The 20,821-nt window shown below is 40.7% G+C and overlaps 1 protein-coding gene across 1 annotated transcript in view; it reads left to right on the top strand.

Moving 5' to 3' along the window:
• The window catches only part of IQCH (IQ motif containing H), a gene marked incomplete at both ends in the record, with an annotated part of 57,965 nt that extends 39,477 nt beyond the window's left edge, over positions 1–18,488 (top strand). The window contains 7 exon segments of the mRNA XM_079541138.1: positions 548–668; positions 1,983–2,269; positions 11,743–11,910; positions 14,197–14,322; positions 15,713–15,774; positions 17,019–17,127; positions 18,387–18,488. Of these exon segments, the coding sequence (XP_079397264.1) occupies positions 548–668; positions 1,983–2,269; positions 11,743–11,910; positions 14,197–14,322; positions 15,713–15,774; positions 17,019–17,127; positions 18,387–18,488 (975 nt within the window).
• Between the last annotated feature and the right edge of the window lie 2,333 nt (positions 18,489–20,821).

Here is a 20,821-nt window from a genome sequence, read left to right as displayed (position 1 = left end):
CGTAGGTAAAGGCACAAATACAGCTCTAAATTTGTTACAAGCTGGAGAATGAAACGTTTTAAAAACTTGTCTTTGATTTTTCCCTCATTTATTTATTTATTGTAACTAGAGAGTGTTTGCACTTATAAAACAGCTTAAACATAAGGAGCCAGTAACAGTACGTCTGGTGTATGTGACTATTTCAGTGTGCTCAGTTTCAAAATATAAACAGTGTAGAAGTTATTGACTGCTGGTATTGATCACTAAGCAGTTACCAAGTGCTTAGCATTTTCAGTTGCCAGATCAAATTATTGATATAAATTATAATGAAATAGATGCTACGCTGAAGGCGGGGGGTGGAACTGTCTTTCAGAGAAGAACAATTTGCAATAGGAGGGAAGAGTAGTAAGCAGAAAAATTAAAGAAAGGATTCCTGACTGTGGGTAAACAGTAACCACATTTTTTTTTTTTTTTTTGCCTGTTGGAGGCCTGGTTTTTAATCACCCCACAAGCAGTTTTCATTTCTGTAGTAAAATTGCTTGTGGTTCTATTTAATTTGTTTCTGCAGGAGCCAGCTTTGGTGAAGATCTCCCAGGAGCTGCCGGGCCTTTTAGCACAGCACGTACAGCCAGTCAATGAGAAACGATTCCCTACATGGGAAAAATTCCTCCAAACATTTCTTAGTCAAGGTAAATAAGACTGCAAAGTCGCTGTTAAGTGTTATAAGGAGTAATTATACCATATTGTATGCCATATTCTTGTTAATCTTGGGCCCATTTAAATATTTATCTCCTTTTATTTCTCCATTACACTTCAAACGTTCATTTGCGAATGAATTGTAGGCGACTATTCTGTCAGTCGTACATCTCATTGAAGAATTTAACCTGCTTTAATCCTGGCTTACCTTTCTCACACAGTTCTGACTCAATAAGAATCAGCTTCTTAATCCTGGGTTAGTTCCAGTCTGAGAGCTGAAAGTTCCGTTTGCGTGGTGCTGAGGCCTCATCAGCGCTTCGTGTGTTAACTCTGCCATGGCACTTTTGCAGCATCCAACTGATGAGGAGCTCAGAAGGGAGCCCAGGTTTGTCCATTACAGGCAGTGCAAACCAAACTGCCGCTTGGACTCTGCAAATCAGCGTGTTGGAGATATGTTAGCATCCTCTGTTGACGTGGTTTTGTGCCTGTATTTTCATGCCAAATTTTAGGCTGAAGAAGTGCGGTGTTTGTGTTTAGGGTGGTAATTTCCTACGATTTCTGCCCACTGTTCCTTATGCTGTGGATATACACGTTTTGTACATCCCTTTTTCTGTGGAAGAGACAAAAGTGAGGCAAAGCTTTGAACATATTTGGGGGAAAAACGGTGCCAATTAACATAAAAGCAGTTTTTTTGTTACATATGAGTTTATCCTTAGCTTGTGGCGTTGCATTCAGTTATGGCAAATCCAGAACACCAAGCCAGAACACTTGTGATTTTCCTACAGACAACCATGCTAGAAGTTGTCAGCTCTTCTACGTACCAAGATCCTCACATGGATGAATACTAAAAGGCAGGCAATGCATCTCAGACCATTGTATGGGTGGCAATCACCAAGATGACTTCCCAGCAGGAGATACCGCTCACCAAAGGTCCCAATAATGTCATTTCACTGCTCTTCTGGCTGTGCTGTCAGACAGCCCAAAGGTCGTCATATTGCCCAAGAGCATATTTTTCCTATCAGATATGTGATATAGTTCAGGTTTGGAACTGCTTGCAAAGGATCTGCAGATCAAAAGCCACTGGTTGAGCAGTTCATGGAGAATGCACAGGAGATCTTTCTCTTCAAGAGATTTGTGGGTCCTAGTATGCTGCTCCTATTGCATTTCTTTACTTGCTGTATCTCCATAACAGTCTTCCCTGCAATGTCTGAGCACAATAGGAGCTGGATGGTTTCATTCTGTGCACTCTGAAGAGCATCACATGTGAATTTGATTACTAGCTTAACTGCTAATTCATTTCTTGCTAGGTGGTGTGATAGAAGCCTTCCCACTCTCCGAAAATGTCACAAACCTTACAGTGGATATGCTGATAGAGCCTACGGGTGACATAAAAGTAGTGTCGTCAGGAGACCAGCTCCATGCTGACGGACCTCTGCGATCATCTGGCACTACCATTCCCCAAAGTTCTGTTGATCCAGCAGTTCTTAATTCGCTCTGCTTAAAAATTGGAGAAGCCTGTAAATCGAAAGGAGTGCTTGGTTACTTCTCAGTTGATTTTGTGACTTTCATCCATCCACAGACAATGGAACAGCAGGTGAGTGGATCGGATGCGATGTGTCATAATGTTCCTGTGAGATGGGGAAACGCCTGCTTTCCTACTTGACTCCAAACTGTTATCCAGAAAAAACTTTGCCCTTTTGAACACTTTATTTCTCCTCCTAGGAGAGGAGGAGGCACGTTGAGCTAAGTAGAGCCGGTGATTATTTGAACAATAACAAAAATTTAGACCTGCTCTGCCCCTTGGACCTGAGGAACCTTTTAAATGTTTTGCTCGAAGAGAAACAACCTGACAAAGCCTGAAGGGCTTCTTGCAAAGCTGGATGAGAAGAAAATATTTATACTTCTTCCAGTGAGCGTTTTCTCCAAAAATAACCTCATCTTGCACTAAGCTGATGATTCATGGCAAAGAACACACAGAGTATTTTAGTTTCTAAATGTTCCAAATCTCTTGTATTTTGCTCTGTAAAAGAATATTTGTAGGGATTGTTTTTGAATTGATTTTGAATAAGCCTGTGTCTCTATAAGAATACAATATCTATAAGATACAATTTGAGGATGAAGAAGAAGAAAAAGATTTCTTCTTTGAGAAGAAATGATATTGACGGTTCCTTCTGGCAAATAGGATGGTGGTGGCAGGGCTTCTACCTGTGCTGCACAGGCTCTGGAAGGTTTTATCCTCACCCTTGTGAAGCTGAGAAGCCTTTGTATGCATAGTATAGGAGTCCTCAGCACCTCACAGAGCAGTGTGAGATGTCATTCCAGCCTGAGACCACACACCACTTTCTGCTGCAGCACAAATGTGCGTGCAGTTAGTAATTTGTTTGCTTTAGAGTATTTCAGACTGTTTTTGTAGAAGATCAGCAAATCCAGGTACTGTGTGACACGATAGGAAATTCAGTTTTCTAGTAGTGTCTGACAGCGTGGTTTCTCCAGTCCTGAAAGCTTCACCCCATGGGCACATGTTGCCCTGATGTGGGAAGAGATGGGTTTTGAGGGGTCTGGACTATCCAATAGAGCATTTTAAATTATGGTATTTCAAGGATAGCACCTCAAATTTCCTAGAAAGGAAAATGCTTCTAGGAAAGCAGTGTAGTTTTGGAGTGGTGAACTGTGTGACTTACAACAGACATAACTAAGCAAAATGGAAGGGATTAAATTAATGCTGCCATGGAATCCTGCCCAGGAGAGTGTTCTGTGTGGATGAGTAATGGGGTCTTTTAAATGGCAGAATCAGAACCACTCAAGTGACCCTAGTACTTCCTGCCAGTATTTACAAGCCCATCAGTAAAACCACAGTCTGCTGTATCAGAACTTTTGACAACATAAAAAATAATGTAATAAATCAAGACAGCAGAAGGGTATTGACTCCAGAATCTGCTGCTGCCTGCGGTGGATGGCAGGGAAGCAGAGGAGTGGTGGCCACTGTCCCAGCACACTCTGCTTTCAATGCCAAGGAACAAATAGGTAAGAGAATGGATCTAAAGAAATAACTGCAGAATTATTATGATTGGAAGACACCACTAAGATCATCTAGTCTGACTGTAATGCAGCCTCTGGCACGAATCTGATGATCAGTTTTGATCACAGTTTGTACCAAATATTCATCTTGCATGTTTCTATGCTACAGTAACCTGGCATTTGATTTATAAGGTCAGATTTCCTTGACATAATGTGATCTATTAAATTCTTTCACAAGTCAGATGCTGGGAAAAGCAAATAAAGGGCATTTTTGAATACTTAAGTGGTTTTATTTTTAAACAGAATGAACTTCAGAACAGTGAAGCCAGGTTTCCCATAGATTCATACCTTAAATTACGTTCCCACATGTTCTCACATGGTTACCCCACAGCCTTTCCCATTGCAACTCCCCAGAAAGCCTTTTTTCCCCTACCCAGCTGCCTATTTTAGGAATCTCATGGGAGATTCATATATTTGAAATTATTACTTTATTGCAAATTTGGTTGGTACTGGCCAGAAGGCTTGAATGTTAAGACAGATGTACAAATGGAAAGCATCATGCCAGACTAAAAGTAAAGTAAGATCTGGGTGAGGAGGCTGAGCTTTCAGTATTTGAGTAATGGCCTTGCGTTTGAAGACTAAAGAAAGTGAGATCCTTTTTAAATAAAGTGAAACGTTTACTGTTGGTGATGGATGGATAGTGGTGTTTACAAATTCAATATGGGCATTTGCATGCAGATGCAAATTTAAGATCTCTGCATTAAATCTCAATTACTTATTTTATTCCCAAGGCATCTCCTTGGTTTTTTGGTCTTCTGTTATTGTTTGTGCACTCACCTACTTATCTGAGTGAGTTTGTTGTCTTCTACAATCTTCAGTTAGGACTTTTACAGTTAAACAGTTTCTCTAACAGTAAAAGGGAGCATGTCTCTTCTTCATGGGATAAGCAATGCCGCATGGCTGGACTTTCAAAAGATGCCTGTCTGTATGCACTCGAATCCATTTAGGTGTCTGTTTCTCCTGGACGCCTGAAAACCATGGCCTGTATGGTGTGAGAAAAGGCTTTAAACACAGGGCTTGTATTTAAAACCCAAGAGTTAGCATATGGTATCCACTGGCAAAAGCTGGCTCTTTGGCAGAGCTGTGATAATTGTATTCCATCTTAAGCACAAAGAAGGCTAAAATGGGGCTTTTGGTAAATGATTCTGCTATGACTGTCGTAAACCAGAGAAACAGAATAATGTTAGCTTTGAAATACAGATTGCAGTAAAGTTTGAATGCCAAAATGTATTTACATGGGCACTGTAATCAGAACTGTGGATGAGCCATATCAAATAACTTCTATGTAAAGTTGCTTTATAAAGATCAAGAGGTGACACCTTCACCCACTGAAGTCAGTGGGAGTTTTGCCAATTGCTTTGATCAATTTAGGAGTTCACCAAAATGCAGAAATGCTTCCTACATCACTGAAGTTGTGACATTTCCTGGCATGAACAAGGACGTATTAAATCAATCAATGTTTATTGTGGTCTTCTACAATTCCTTTCTGTTCTGCCTTGGCTTTCTTCCCTTCTTTCTGACTGATTCTACCTTAGCATTTCCTGTTTGTCAGCATGTACCACAACTTTAACATTATTTAAGCACAGGTTTTTAAATTTAACTAGTTACAGAGGCAATTAATGATGCCATCTGTCTTGTGAGAGAGAGATTACACAAAAGATTGTGCTCCTGAAAGCACTATTTTTTTTGGCAAACAAGAAATCCTATTAGACTCCCAGAACATTTGCTACTTATTTCAGAAGTGCCCGTTTTAATGCAGTAGCTGAAAGGCTCAGATACATTTCCTGGAAGTGTAGTATACTCAGGCATTCTTTCAAAGTTATATTTTATGGAAAATATCAACTGATACATGATATCTTCAGTAAAGCTAAAAATTGAATATATCATTGAACATCTGTTACCAGTACAGTCTGAGTATTTAAATACTTAAAAATCCCTGAATCCTTTGTAAAGTTACACTCCACATAAATACAACTCTTTAAGGAATGTGAAGGGCCAAATAAGTGAGACCATCTTTCTGCCTTTGCAGACTGAGCAGCTGCATGCTGCAGTACCTGGCCTCACACATGCTCACCCTGCATGCTCCCACAGAGGGGACTCTGGAGCAGAAGAGATTGGCATATAGTTCAGTTTCAGGCTCTTCACTCTGGAAGTCTTTAAAAATCTAAATGCCATGTAGCATAAATTTGATGTGAGCAACAAGGCATTGCTTACAGCATTTTAAAAGATTGCGATTGTTAGCAAGCAAATCCCCTCGACGTGTTGTTTCCTTCTACACGTTGCTGTTACATCGCTGTGTTCCCCAGGGGGAGGGACGTGGATGCGCGGCGTTTCCAGTGTCTGAGGAGAAGCATGAGCTGTGTGATGTGGATCGAGTCACTTCTGCCTCCCACTCCATTCTCAGACTGATCTTTAGGAGCACAGCCTTGACCCTTTGAAGTAAAGCACTGCGTAGTATTGACTAGAAGCTTTTCTGCTCCCAGCTCGTCACGGAGCTGCACCTGAATAAGTTTGTTTTTCCCGTTTCGTTGAGCTGCTGGATGCACAAACTTACATCCGTACATGTGTGGTCAGGTGATTTGGAGAAGCATGGTTTTGAGTCACCTTTTGTAGCGGTCAGATGGATTACACAGCCCCGTACCTTTTGCAGCAATAGGAAAAAAAGAGCACCGAGTTACGTTGCTAGGTAAGGAGCAAAGGGATAGCACTGACCCAAATGCCCACAAAAGAGAAGTCTTCAAAGGACACTACGAAGTGGAAGTAACTCCAGCGAAACTGTGGGGAAGAAGATCTTGTGGGATTCTGTTAGAGATGAGATGTGCTCTGTGTGGCTCATCAGTCAGCTCTGGAAATAGTGTTTAATTAATGCTTTGAGGGATGCATTCTTCTGTATTCACACATGCATCCCAAAATTACTCCCGTTGTTTTTTTTTTTTCTTTCTCCTCACAGAATTCAGCGGTGTTATTTTCAAACAAGAGCTGCGGTTTTCTCCTTAACCGCCTTGCAGTTTTGAATCGAGCAGGGCAGAGTTTGGTGCTCGGGCCCAAGCGCTGAAGTTCTCCGGCTGCACCACTGCATGCTGGCAGCAGCCACCAGATGGCGGCCGCCTCGGATCCTGCCCGCACCGCTGCTGCTCTGAGCAGTCGTGCTGGGTGTTGTAGAAGTCACCGAAGGAGCTCTATTTTCAACGCCCCAGCAGAGTTAATATTTTACTCACTGACATTTTTACAGTGTCATTCAACCACTTCTTTAAAAATAGCAGGTGTGCTCTTTACAATAACGCAGACATCGATACTTGATGCAGATAAAAACAATTATAATGGATAAAGAAAAGCTATAATTTAGCAGCTGTTTAAGAATTTATGTTTCCTTTCTTTCTTAAGTTTATGTTTTAAAGCCAAAGCATTTTTACGGTGGTTGTAAAGAATTACACTATCACTGTGACTTTAGTCACTGGAGATGTCTTAACCACAAGCGCAGCAGCTCCAGCCTGGAAAAACAGCCAGTAAGTCATGACGGATGTGCAGGATGTGCTTTTAGCTGCTCTTTTAGCACGGATTTATCTAAAACCACTTTTGAGATCTAAAATCTTAACCTGTGCCCTCTACTTTTTCTTTATGATCGTAAATCAGTATAAGAACACAAATCTGGTTACCTCTGAACTCTCCTTTGTTTGAAAAATCAAGTACCTCTTCTGGACTTCACAAAAGCGCTCTGCTTCAGTTTGATTTCTGAACATGTAGGTGTCCCAGAAGTCCCCACATCTCAAGTTAAAGCTGTGTAAGCTATGCTAACTTGCCATGCAGCCTTACAAGGATGCCTTATTGGGTACATCCTGAAATAAGGAGAGACCCACATATCAGTATTTGTTAAGCTGTGAGACTGCATCACTGTTTTAGCTTTACTTACACTTGACCCTTGCACAGGCCTTCTACTAATGGCTCCTGATTTCCTGGAGGAGACGATAATTCAGCTGGTTATTAACTGCCTGACCTCACAGACATCGTTTTCTAAACCACAGAGATATATTCCTAACATAAAACAACAACAATCCAACAGGCAGCAAACCCCCAGCTCAGATTTTCAAGGCGTTCTAGACACTTTTGTGTCTAGAACTTTTGTAACTTTTGTGTTACTTTGAAGAAAATCATGCTGAAGTGCAGTAGGTGGTATTAGAGTTGAACCCAAATGAACTTTCTGCCTGCTCTGCTCAGGGAGCTGCCCAAAGCGCTTCTGCTGTGTCTGTTCTGCCTGCGCTAGCTCTGTGGAGCTGTTGGACTGCTTTGAAAACTGCATGCCACAAAAAGGGAGATGCTGATGTTTCTAAGGAATTGTTTTTGTTGTTTTTTTGCACGTCCCTATTAGCAGATTTTTCAGTTGTCTGTTACAGATAGCAGTGTCTCATCCTGCTTGTTTCACAGCATCGCTCTACCCCATCCCTACTCTAACATGAGAGGTTTCCCTCAGTTCGTCTCCACATCTGCTGATGGCAGCTCTGGCTGTGCTGATTTTGGTTAATGCTCTGCATGCCAAAGAGCACTTGCAAAGCAGTGGCTATATGTGATTTTGGCATGAGGCTGGTAACTTCTTCATAGAAAATGAGAAGTCATCAACTGTGGAGTCTACCTAATTAGAATCCTTTAGACACGGATAGAAGGGATTCTGGTGCTTTTTTCTTTGTTTATTACAATTAATTTTAGGTCATTACACCCAAGGGACATCTGCTAACTTCAATATGGCCAACATGTGCTTAGTATGATATAATGAGCTACCTCTTTCCATTTGGGAACATATATTGATCTATTATTGGTGAAAGATGCCAGACTAATAGAGCCAGCAAACAGATGTCCACTGCCAGTTCCAGAATAAGAGCACTATAAAGCAGCTGTATAGCTCTTGTCTTCACACGGCTCCACCAGCCAGACTCAGGTCTTCCATCCTTGCTTGAGACTACTAGAAACATTGCCTGTTATTAACTGCTGTAATTTTGCAAAGAGCACTTATGACCTTCACGAACTGAAGAGAGACTTAGAAATCATTCCATTGAAGAATTTCATCAGCTAACTACTAATGATCTGGCTTGCCTTCGAACTAATGAAATTGAAAAAAAATTATCTTGTTCCAGTCTCGTGAACGTGAAGTTTCCCAGGCCCTGTGTCTCATGTTTTTGTAGCAGTACAAAGGCAGTTTGAAAGGTACTTCTGGATTTCCGTGGCAAAAGGGAATCCCCAGGTAGGAAAAAGCTGGAATCTCATGCCATCTGATCCTCCTTTCTTTCTCTCTGTATTAGAGATGGTCTGGGACATATCCAGGACAGAAAGGGCCGTAGCTACAATACTGTGTTCTGCAATACTCTGGAGCCAGCAAAAGACTCCTTGGGGGTGATCCCAGCTGGCAGGCGTTAATGACCATTTGGCTGCTTTAGCTTGCATCAGGGGTGGTTCAGCCTCAGGCTCGGGCCCAGAATGAAAGGAGGTGGACAGGTGGGTTGTAGCCATGTTTGTCTTCCTCCCCATCATGGTCAGGGCTGTGGAAATCTACCCTTGTTTTTAAGAAAGCAAAACGTGCAATGATATCATTATTGTAAAATGCACCTGTGACTAATCGTATATCTATAGAAGGGCTTGGGTTGGATGCTGAAGTAGGTATTAGTAGCTGTACAGTGTTGAAGGAGAGAATCAGGCAGGAGGTGGGGGAAGGGGAGAAAAGGGCATCTTCCCTTGTTTCACATTAGGGCCGCCAGACCACTCTGTTGATGAGAGCCATTAGTTCTGCAGGCAAGGGTATAAGGCTGAGGTGTCCACGTCCTGGTACTTGATGTCCATGTTAGGGACAACACAGGATTTGCTGAGTAACTTTTGCAGAACATACAAGCTATCCCACGTTCTGTGTGGTTTGTCTGAATCTGCCAGGGTGTAATGATTTTGTCCTGTGACAGTGACTGCTTATGTTTGCTTTATCTGCTGTTAAATGCCCAACCCATTCTCAATGCACTGTCATAACACAGGCTTTGTTCTCACCCATGCAGATGTGCTGTGGTTGCACTACATCTTCGCTTCTGTGCTTTTCCACCTCAGCTGCTTTATGGTCCACCTTCAGTCTAATTTGCCTTCTGCCTCTCTGTGCATCAGCAAAGTTTCCAGGTAGTGCTGCCATTGACTTTGAGCTCAGGAAGCTCAGGTGTGGTATCAGCTCTGGATTCAGAGTGGCTAGTTCATTTTTCTGTGCTGTTGAGCAGCCCTTGGATAGCAATAATCCCTGCTCTCCTCAGATGGCCTAGCCAACTCTTGTGGGGGCAAAACTTTAACCAAGAATCCAAAACCCAACTGAAACAAGGTTCAAAGCACGTTCGCTACTGCTTATCTGTTGATAATATTTATGGAAATGAATGTAACTTGTTTACTGTATGGATAGTTTATAATTACTACTTATCGAAAATGTTAGCTCATTGAAAATGTTAGCACATACTGGAAAAGTACAAATTGATAGGAAAGTTCCTTCCTGTCTTGCAGAAGTGATGATAAAGAATAAATTATTGAAGAAAATTAAGCACTGTAATTGGTGAACATTCCCCTTTTACTAAGCAAAGTCAGCTATTAGCATCCGATTTGCATTTTATACCGTGCAGCAGGAAATATTTAAGTTGACAAATAGGATATTTAATACAGCACCAGATACTTGGCAGTTAGTTATTAACAACTGTTACCGATGTGATTTATTCACCATTATAAAAAGGGCATTACTATGTGAATATGATTCAGAAATTAACTTCAGTTTACCAAGAGGCCTTGACTGCCTGACCTCTTAATATCCTTATAATGATGCCATTTAACATTCACAGGCTTATTCAAGTCATTCACTGCTAGATTTGTTTTAAAAGGGTCCACTGTAGGGCAGATATTTGTGTGCATTAACATTTCTCATTGGCACAGTAGGCACGAGCATTTTTAAACGGGAAAAACTCCTGAGTAAAGCCACGCTCAGGTAGTTGGGGCAGGAGAGTCACAGAAAGAATTTGTGGTGCTCCATTCTCCTACTCTCCACTAATCTTGCAGGCTTCCATAGGCTCTAGCACTTTGAGATCCCCTTGGGGGTTCTGTGAGATTTCTACCATTGCTTGCAAGTGTGACCTGCATGTAGGTGGGGTGGGCTTCTCTCCTACCCATCTGTGCTACCCACAGGCTCCAATAAACCACGGGGAGCAGATGCTGCCCACATGGCAAGGGGCTTCTTTGTGGTCAGTAAGGCTCAAACCAATGCTGTGTTGCTTATATAGCAGGCTCTAGGCTGAGAATTGACCTCTGTTAGTACGGGCTTGCAGGATCTCACAGGCTTGGTGCAGCTGCCAAACCACAGCATGCCTGAGTCAAGGGCACTTCTGGGTGCATCTGCTCCAAGTCCTGCTCCAGCAGGGACACCCACAGCCCATGTCCAGGCCGCCTGGGAAGATCTCCATGGAGGAGACTCCACAACCTCTTTGCAGGGTGCAATAATGTGTAATCAGGCAGGATGGATGTGCCTCGTTTGGGGTACTCCTGCACACAGATCCCACTCTTCTCTACTTCTTTTACTCAGTTAAACCTTGCCTCCTAGAACTTCCCTCTTTCTACGTAAAAATACCTATTTGTTTGACTTTATTTAACCCTAATTATTCTTCAGTTAAAAATTCAGGTGTGATGTTTAGTATTTAAATAATTACCTACTTAATGTGGTGCAGGTTTCACAGCTGTTGAGTTGATCTATTTACTTCTACTAATCCTTGCTAAAACCTTGGTAGCACAGGTATCCGTCTTCCCCTGAACCTTTCAATTCTCACTGAGAAATTATTTTTGAAGTTTCTTAGGAGTTCTGACTGTTTTGCTGGGGCCAGGCGCCAGCACAAGGGAACCTTAAGTACACATTTTCAACATGTACGTAGGAATAGATGACAACTGCTGAATCTCACCTTTCTTGTTCTTTTTTAAACGCACCTGTTTGTGTTTGATCAGGTATGGGCAACAGACCTCGACCTGTGCTATAGTGACCAGCTGGCCTTGACTCAGCTCACGCTGTATGTGTCAGATGGAAACCTGGATTGTTGCTCTGGCCTTTCTGAAACACCTCTTGGTTCGAGGAAAATGAAAAGCCAATGCACTCAGCTCAAGGAGACAAAAACAGTAAGCAGCAATTTGTTCACAAATAAAGTTATTAATATAACTTACTGAAAAGTTAAAAATCTGCTCTAGATCACTGCTCTGAAGGAGCTGAGTAGTAAAACTGCTGCTTTTAGGTTTTAGGATGCTAATAAATGGGATGCTGTTACATTAGAAATTAAAATAAAGCTTCTGAATGCCTATGGGTAGTTGAGTATTTATCCTTTGCACTCAATAACATTGATCTGTGATAGCAACTAGCTTCTAAATAAATATCTTTCAAGTTGTGAAAAAACTAATAGTTTCTAAATTGCAAGGAAAAGGGAGGAGCTGAAAGTACTGCTCTATAGGAGAGACTAAAAAGCAGTCAAGAGGAAATCTGAGCCTTCAGCTCACGTACTGTGATTTTGTGCCCACATCAGTGCCATACAGGGATGTGAGTTTACAGAAGGTATTTGTATATTGCTTTGAACCCTTAGCAGCCTATCGTGGGTGCTTTCGTGGCTCACACATCTATCTTCTATTATGGTGACCTGTGAGATGAAAATGTTTCTTGGTGGAGGACTTGCTAAGACTTCTCCACATAGAGGCTGTCCCTCTAAAAGGGCAGAAAGACTGCTGGGAAAGTCAGCGATTAAAAGGTGCACGCAGGTATGTGTGAGAAAGACAGGTGCTGCTTTTACATATTTTGACTGAAGAGTCAAAACTCCCCTTTTTCTGACAAAGGGGAAGAATGTAGCACCATTCCAAAAATGCCATGGATCTGTAATTCAGAGGTTAATGAGCTCTTGATCTATTGGTTCTTGTCAAGTAACCACTTTTAGTTGGAGAGAAGTAAATTAGATACGATTGGTCCCAGTAGTACAAGTTTTAGAAATGAAAAGTAATCAAGTAGCAACTTTTTTTAATTAAAATTCGGTCAGAATTAACATAAATTGTCACTATATTCTTCATTTTCCTTCTTTCTTCTGAGGTTTTTGTCTCCTGAAGAGTTAACTACAAAAAAGTGCTCTCTCTGAAAAGCATCTTTAGGGAAAAAAACCAAACAAACAAAGAGACAAATGCTTTTACAGCACATGATCTGTAATGAATGATTAAGTAAAACACTTTGTGTGAAATTATGATGTTAATAATGATTCTGTCCCTTTTAATTTATTATATATTCTCAATCCTGGTAGGTTTGATTTTGATAAAATGGAGCAGCAACTCAGTTTGTGTGATGATATTATTTTTAGAAATCCTTCTTTGAAAGAACAAATTTCCTAGATACTGCTGCTACTGTAATTATGTACAAAACCAATCACTCATTATAGTTAGGATACATTATCTTCTAGACAGATGAGGCTAAATAAGCAACACATTAATAATTCATACTGCAGTTCATTATGCATGTGTATGCATGCTTTGTAGCTGAAATAAGCACCTCATCAACCTGATGCCAACCCTTAAACAATAGTTCTGTGTTATTGCAGCCACATTCAAGTTTACGCTTGTTAAACTGCTACTTGGATTATTTTATCAAGCATTCATTTATTTGTGGTCCCCTACTGCAGAGAACAGATTTTGGAAGCTCCTTTTTTAAGTTAATGACTTGAGCAATGGGTGTTATTAATTCTCAGAATATTATAAACATGATTAATTTTCAGGCAGAGATGTATTATATAAGGATTTCAACTATGTCAACTTAAATGAGTCACTGTCAAAGCAAATATTATTTTGGAGAAAATACTGTAAATTACACACTTCAATGTGCAGCATCCCCACTCTGAACAGAGAGTCCAGCATTCAAAAGAACATTACAGAAAAGCCTTCCCTGGTTTAGGAGAACATCTCTATCAAGTTCTGTGCAACGCACCGTTTCTATTCTCTAGACTCAAGCGCTGATTGAGCTTGAACTCAAATGCTGTGCTGACTTTCCTCCATAGCACAGACCCACTGGTACCAGTTGAGCAGCTCCCTGGAGTCACGGAGCTTGGGCGAGCACTTACTGGGAAAAGATCACATGCTCAGTCTTGAAGAAACGCACTTGAAATGTCACTGATTCTCTAATTCTGTAGTTTACATCTGTGATACACAGGTTTGTGTACAATATAAGGTGAGGATTTAATTTCGCCACATGGAAATGCAAAATTTCTACTATGTGCAGTAGACATTGTTACAAACAGGAATTCCTCCAGAAGGAATCAGCGGCCTGAGCTCATGCTTACACTAGTGAAACTGAGGGGAAAAAAACCTTTATTCAGATAGAATCATCTTAGTTTCTGATATAAAATGGCATGAAAACAGAGAAACTTGTGCTGTTCTCTCCAGCCTTCTCCAGGAAGGAGCCGCTATGCAGTAGCAAGCAGTCAGCTGAGGCACTCCAGTCTTTCAGTCATCTACTACAGTGTTCTCCTCCAGATGTGTAAAGCTCATGGGATTGGATTTGACCTCCAGGTAAGAAGACTATAAATCACGATATGCATTCTGCATAATTTTTGTATGTAACTTCTCACATTGTGAAACCATTTGGAAAAAGGTAAAGTTGAAGTATATGGTTGAGCGCAATATAAAGTGTTCTGCTGAGCTAGCTCCTTGCTGTGTGTTTAGACTGGAGTTATGTTCAAGAGGACTTATAAGAATTCATCACCATTAATTTTATTTTAAATTGTTATCATGACGCTAACTAATGAACTCTAAGTTGAGTGAAAGTCTTCACCTGTTCCTGCAGAAATTACTCTGGTATTACGACCAACACCTGGTAGCTTTCTTCATCTGGGATATGAGTCTTGAAAAAGCACAGTACTGAGATGTCCGTTGCTTTGGCTTCTGTCTGGAAGCAGCCAAGGATGAAGAGTGTAACCACGTGTCTAAGCTGCACACCAGAGAGTGAGACACTGCTCTCCTGGAGACTACAGAGAGAACGCTCTTCTGGCTGGTTTATTTGCACAGCAGTGTGGGCAAAAAGGATTGCAGCCGTCAGCCTGGGCTGTGCTTGGGCTTAGGACAACACTGGCACAGGGTTTTCACAACAGCACTTGGCCTAACAAGGCCGTTTCACACATATGTGTACACATACTATAAAATACACCTCCAGAGGCAAAGAGGTCAGGTGACAAGGGAGAACAGGAGAGGCATGAAGAAATGAAAATGCAGTCTGCTAGGAAAGGAAGTGCTTAAGGCTTATGAACAGAATAATACAAGGAAAATAATAAAGTTTAAGGAATGTAGAGGGTATTAGGTAGGACAGAAGAGCAGGCAAGAGATTTCAGATGCAGGGCACAGGGTTTCATTGGGAAACACAGAGTTTTTTTGTGTTTTCTCAGTATAAATTCTCCCCAGGAATGGCACCTGTTCATGAGCCCCTCTCATGGTGCCATGTGACAGCTGTTGCCAGTGCAGCCATGAGTCTCGGGCCCATGATGAACCAGAGCAGAGGTTAACGAAAGTTCAGCCCGGTGTTTATCAGAACAAAATTTAAGAACAGAAAAATCTAAACTTTTTCACCGTCTAAATGAAAGCAAGGATAAAGCTTTTAGAGGTTAACTTGTCTCTTGATAATAAAAATTGTCTCTTTACACAGTTATAAGGTTCTTATGACCATCTCTTGTTGCACTAGAACAGAAGTATTTCCTACTGAATGGACTTTGATGTGTGTATTCTTTTTAGATGGATTAATATATTGTATTCTCCACAATAATTAGAGCATTAATCTACTTAACTGAGCAATAATCCATTGCACACAATTCTAAACTTCTTAGACATGATGATCTACTGTCCAATGTATTTGTTATAATTATCACTACGTTAGGAATAATTAAAGCAGATTTGTCTTTCTATTTCACAGGAAAAACAGGGAACTGTTTTTATATTGTATGACGATCAGCAGCGATGCAGATTGGGAATGATGTAAGTAAACACTGTCAGTGATGCAGACTGATAAGCAGCTGGGAACACAGCTGATCTGAAAAGAGAGGCACCACAGTGTGTGCTGGCTTGGGTGCTAACAAAAGTCATGCAGAAAACAAACAAGTGTAGTGACTTTGGTACTTTTGCACCTCTGGGAGTTGATCTGGCTCAATAACTCAGCTGAAAGCTGTCTTTCATTGGATTAATTTTCCTTGAGGCTAAAACAGAATGAGTGCAGAGACAGGCAGATAGCGAGTATGGGAGTTATGCAAGATAAATGTGGAGAAACTGAAGACAAGATCACTGGTAAACTGTCCTTTTAGGAGTCTGCGAGCTGTTGGAGGTTGTTGAGGTTGTCCCCACCTGAGGGATTTCACTTTAATTATTAGCCACGTGCCTCAGAAAATAGAGCCCGTATGTTAGAGATACTGCATCCTGCCTACATTCTTTCTGACTCCTTTAGGATAATACTTCAGAAGTTGCTCCCCTTGGTGAAAAACACCACCACCTCCTGCATCACCAGCTTGGGTTGCCAGTTGTAATAATAAATTAGTAAGAATGCTGTCATTTATTTGCCATATATTCTGATCCTAGATTGTCTTCCACTAGCTTTCCAGTGCAATTTCAGTATCTTAATGTGGAATTTTCAAGGATGTAATGTGATAGGGCATCACCAACATACCTAAAGCATCTGTATAACCCACTTTGCTACACTGGAGATCTACTGTCAGCTCCAGTGAGCAAACGAGGAGCACTGTTCTTCAGAATGACATCCTATTCCTGACAGTGTGTCTGTAGCACTGAGAAACCAAATCCTCACAGGGTAACGTTTGTACTTCTAAGAAAGATACAGCAATCTAAGAAATGCAGACACTGCTGAAATGCCTTTTAGATGTCCTTCACAAATTGTAGGCAGAATTAACAGTCCTTCAAAACTAATCCAGGTATTTAAAGTGTTCGGATGTTTCACTCCTAACTCAACGACTGTCTTTTACTTGGAATAACTGAAACCTTACTGCTTACCTCTGCCGTTGATTAATAAAAATTATTTATTACACAAATCCTTTCTGTTGACAAGTTAAAATGGAGCCTCATCTTTCATATCTCCCTGAAGATTGCCACCTTGTGAGATTGAAAATCCTCATTAAATTCCATCACCAGACAGGCACAAATGAGAGGGCGATTGTTTTTAAGCATGTGAAGGGAATCATTGGTAAACTCATTTGTTTGGATATCATTAACAGAACAATCGGAGAGGATCTCCAGGGGGTCCTCATGACCTTTGCTCGCAATCTCTTCATCATCCATCAAGAAATATCAGCACCTAATATGCAAGGCGAGACCAATTTTAAGGTGAGGTGTTAATTAACTAACGATCCTGGTTAATTTCTGCACGAGGGCTGAAAATACCTCATGCTGTATCATAAACAAGTGCTAAAGCATTCCTTTCTTATTGCTTGCAGTATGTATTTTACAGTGCCTAGGTCAATACAGTCAGTCTCCCAAGGAACCTGTTAGTTAAATTTAAGTTTGAAACTTTTTCTTTGAGAAGAGGCATCCTGCAGCTTGAAGTCATTTACAATGCAGTGCTCCTGATTTTCCCTCGTAAGAAGCAAAGGAGTTATTGGCGCTGCTTCAGACAGTTCTGTCTCAATTGTCTATTTTGTCTTAAGGAAACATCATCAAAGCAGGAATTTTAAATTAGAAACAAGCTTCTCGTTTTTAATTGCTCCTTAGATTATTAACTCTGATTTAAGCAGGCAGACTCAGAGCACTCAGTTTGTTACTTCACATCCATCAACTTTGGTTCCGTTCATTTTTGCCATCGCTTTTGTTCCCCGTGTTTCTCTGCCCTTTCGGTCTGCCCACGCTGCCCACCCCCGTGTGCCCGTGGAGGCGCTCAGGAGCTGCCCGTGGAGGCAGGACCAAGTGCTGAGGCTTGGCACGCTGGGACCGTTCCCCTAGGAGTGCCTCTGAAGCTCCTTTGTGACAACCCGGCTGCCAAAAAGAGCCTTCCGGAGGCAGTTTGTGTGCTAAACTATGCGACCTTTAACTTCACGAAGTTTCTGAGATTTTGTCTGTAAGCATTTTGTAGAAAGGTGGAGGGGAGCACCGTGTTTCGGATTCACACTGAAGTCACATCACATAACTTGTCAGACCGTTTCCAGTGTTACCTCTGACAGTATTTTCCTCTGATAAGCAGACTGTGAAATGAGAGTTTTCGAGAAGATATAATTAAATTTCATCCTGTTTCAGAAAAACAAAATATACATTCTTTTTTCAATCTGAGGGAGCCAAAAGCAGCCACTGAAGAAAAATATCACAGGGAAATCGTCACAGTGAATTAACACTGATTTACATCTGTGAAATAAAGCACCTGTTAGCTGATTAGAAATACAAAGTGCAAGGAAATGTATTTTTATTTCTCAAAGTTTTGTACATACTTTATATTATTGTAGCAGACTCAAAGTAATAGTAAATTTACTTGCTGCATCCTCTCCTGTGGAACACTTTTTGCCTTTTGGAAGCAAGTACAACCAGCTGTGCATTTTGGCTGCTAGATTTCATTATAATGTCCATTAAATAACTTGCATTCCTTGAATCTGTTACAGATGGCAATTCAGGATATTGAAGCAATTCTAGGAGTTACAGCAGAAAACAAACTGAAATTGGAAGAAGAGCATCCTTCAAAAGCAGATGCTCTGAAAGAATAGTTAACAGAAGATGTTTAAGTGCTCTTTATGCTTCTGGAAATGCTTTCTCATCTGTAAGAACAGGTTTGGTTTTCCTTCTGTGCTGGCATGTGAATATAACCTGGGACAATAAGTATCCGTGACTTTTGAATACAGTAATCACAGAAATAGCCCTTATTTCACAAAATAAACTATTCAAAAACAGAGAATCATAGTAAATGTCCCTAATATTCATATGGCGAGTTCTGAAATATAGTATTTGTTTTTAAAACCTTATTAATAGAATCTTGCACTCTAAAGGAGAGATGATGTACTCTGACCTGCAGGCCACATATATATTTATATATATATATATATATATTTATACTTTCACCAAGCCTACAACTTAAATGGTCTTTCTGTATCCTCTTGAGCTATCTTCAAAGATAGGTTCATGGAGGCAGACAGTCCACTGCACATCCCTAGCTATTTCCCCCACTGGTGAACTGTCCTTAGTCTTAAAGCCATTGCCTCACACTTAGTCTGAATTTGCTTGACTTCAGCTTCCAGGGTTGGATCTCGTTACGCTCCTGTCTGAGAAAATGAGGAACTGTTTGGTGTAAAATGACACATTTCTGTGGAACAAACCTTTCTGTTCCTAGAATCAAAAATCCTAAGTGAGATTTGCTTTGCTAACGCTCCCATAGAAGCTGTGTACCCAGACCTCATGAAGTATTCCAGTAATTTTGTCTTTGGTGTGATCAAATGAAAATGCCATTCTCTGCATTTTAGTGCTTCCCTGCATGTATGTAGAGGTACCATCCTACGTCAGTCACTATATCAGATCACCAGAGCATTCCTGATTGAACACAGTCCTGGGATCCCAAACTCCCTTTTGGACCTGCTGTCTACTAAAACACAGGCTTCCAATATAGGAGTAAGTCCTGGGTTCTTCTACCTGTAAACAATTTACTTCATTGCTTTCTTATCCAGAAGTCCAGCATCTCAGGTTCCTCTTTAGAACCAAATGTCTTTATTGCTATCATTCCTGTATTTTATTATCTACAAGCTTTTGCAGCAGTTATTTTATACTCAGTTTCAAATTATGAAAAATAATAGTAATAACATTGGTGCAGCAGCAGATTCTGAGAATCAGGTTTGTACTATAATTCCCAGTATGCTGTGACTTTTGCAGACCTCTTCATCAGATGCATTCTGTATTTCAGATACTGCTGACTTTTTCATCAGTTGTTACATTGAGAACAACTGCTACATTTGTACCTTTGTCCATCAGATCCGTAACCTTATCCCAAAAGAAAACGCATTCTAAATTGTACTGTAGAAGAGCTCATCTTTCTCCCTTGGATGCTTATTATTGTACTATGCATGGCAAATAGATCTGGACTTACTACCCAAAGCCTCAGACAAAATCAGTTTTAAGACAAGTTATGAATGTGAGCAAGCAATGAGAGACGGGCATCTACTTTTTCCAGTGCCTCTGAGTCTTTGACCTCCCAGCTTCACACACAGCCTTTTGTGTTAACATTTTTCTCTTCTTACTTAGTCACAAGTCATTCCTTGCAGATGGGTTTCAACTAAAAATCTAAGCATATTTTTGTTTAATTCTTGTTTGTTCTTGTACCTTTTTTGACATCATCTCAATGTTGTCTTGGTTTTTTCCACATAAATTTTACACAAATTTTTGTAATGTGAAATTTAGGCAGCGAACGTCCTCCGTACAAGTTTTTGTGGTTCGTAATGAAAACAACATAGGTCTTTTTGGCTGTGGAAGGTATAGCAGTGATCTCTCACTTGCCAAGAAATACTTTGCCAAGAAAACATAGTATAATTTCTCATTTCTTCTTCCAACAAGATGAGACGTTTTTGTTCTGTGTTCTTCTTTGACGTGCTACAGACTAATGTGTGTTTCTTACCTTCTCCTCACTGCATTCATAATACATTCTTTTCTGTTTTAGTGCCAAGATACTCGTCAAGGATTTTTCACCTAGCTTCATCTCCAAGCTCTATTAATGTCCCAGTTTGGTCAATTAAAAAAAAAAAAAGAAAAAGAAAAAAAGCAGAAGTCTGCGCTAGGAGGTATAGAAGAACACAACAGTATCAGCCTAGGAGTCAGCTAGTTTCTTAAGGGTGAAGGAAAATTAAGCTTTGATCCAAGCCAGAACAACATAAGGTCTGAGAGGCTCATTAGTTCACTGGCACTTAATAGACTTCAGTATCCTAGGAGTAAATGAAACCTGCACTTCCTTATGTCTTTGTTCTATTCTGACAAAAGACAACTGTACCTGTTTTTGCAGAGGACAAGTGATCTGAAAGTTCCCATGGTGAGAGAGAGCTCTCAGTATGTGCAAAGTGTG

This window comes from Tetrao urogallus (genome assembly GCF_951394365.1).
Source record: "Tetrao urogallus genome assembly, chromosome: 11".
Taxonomy (NCBI): Eukaryota; Metazoa; Chordata; class Aves; order Galliformes; family Phasianidae; genus Tetrao; species Tetrao urogallus.
Note: the sequence above shows the minus strand (reverse complement) of the source record. Positions and strands in the feature narration are given on the sequence as shown.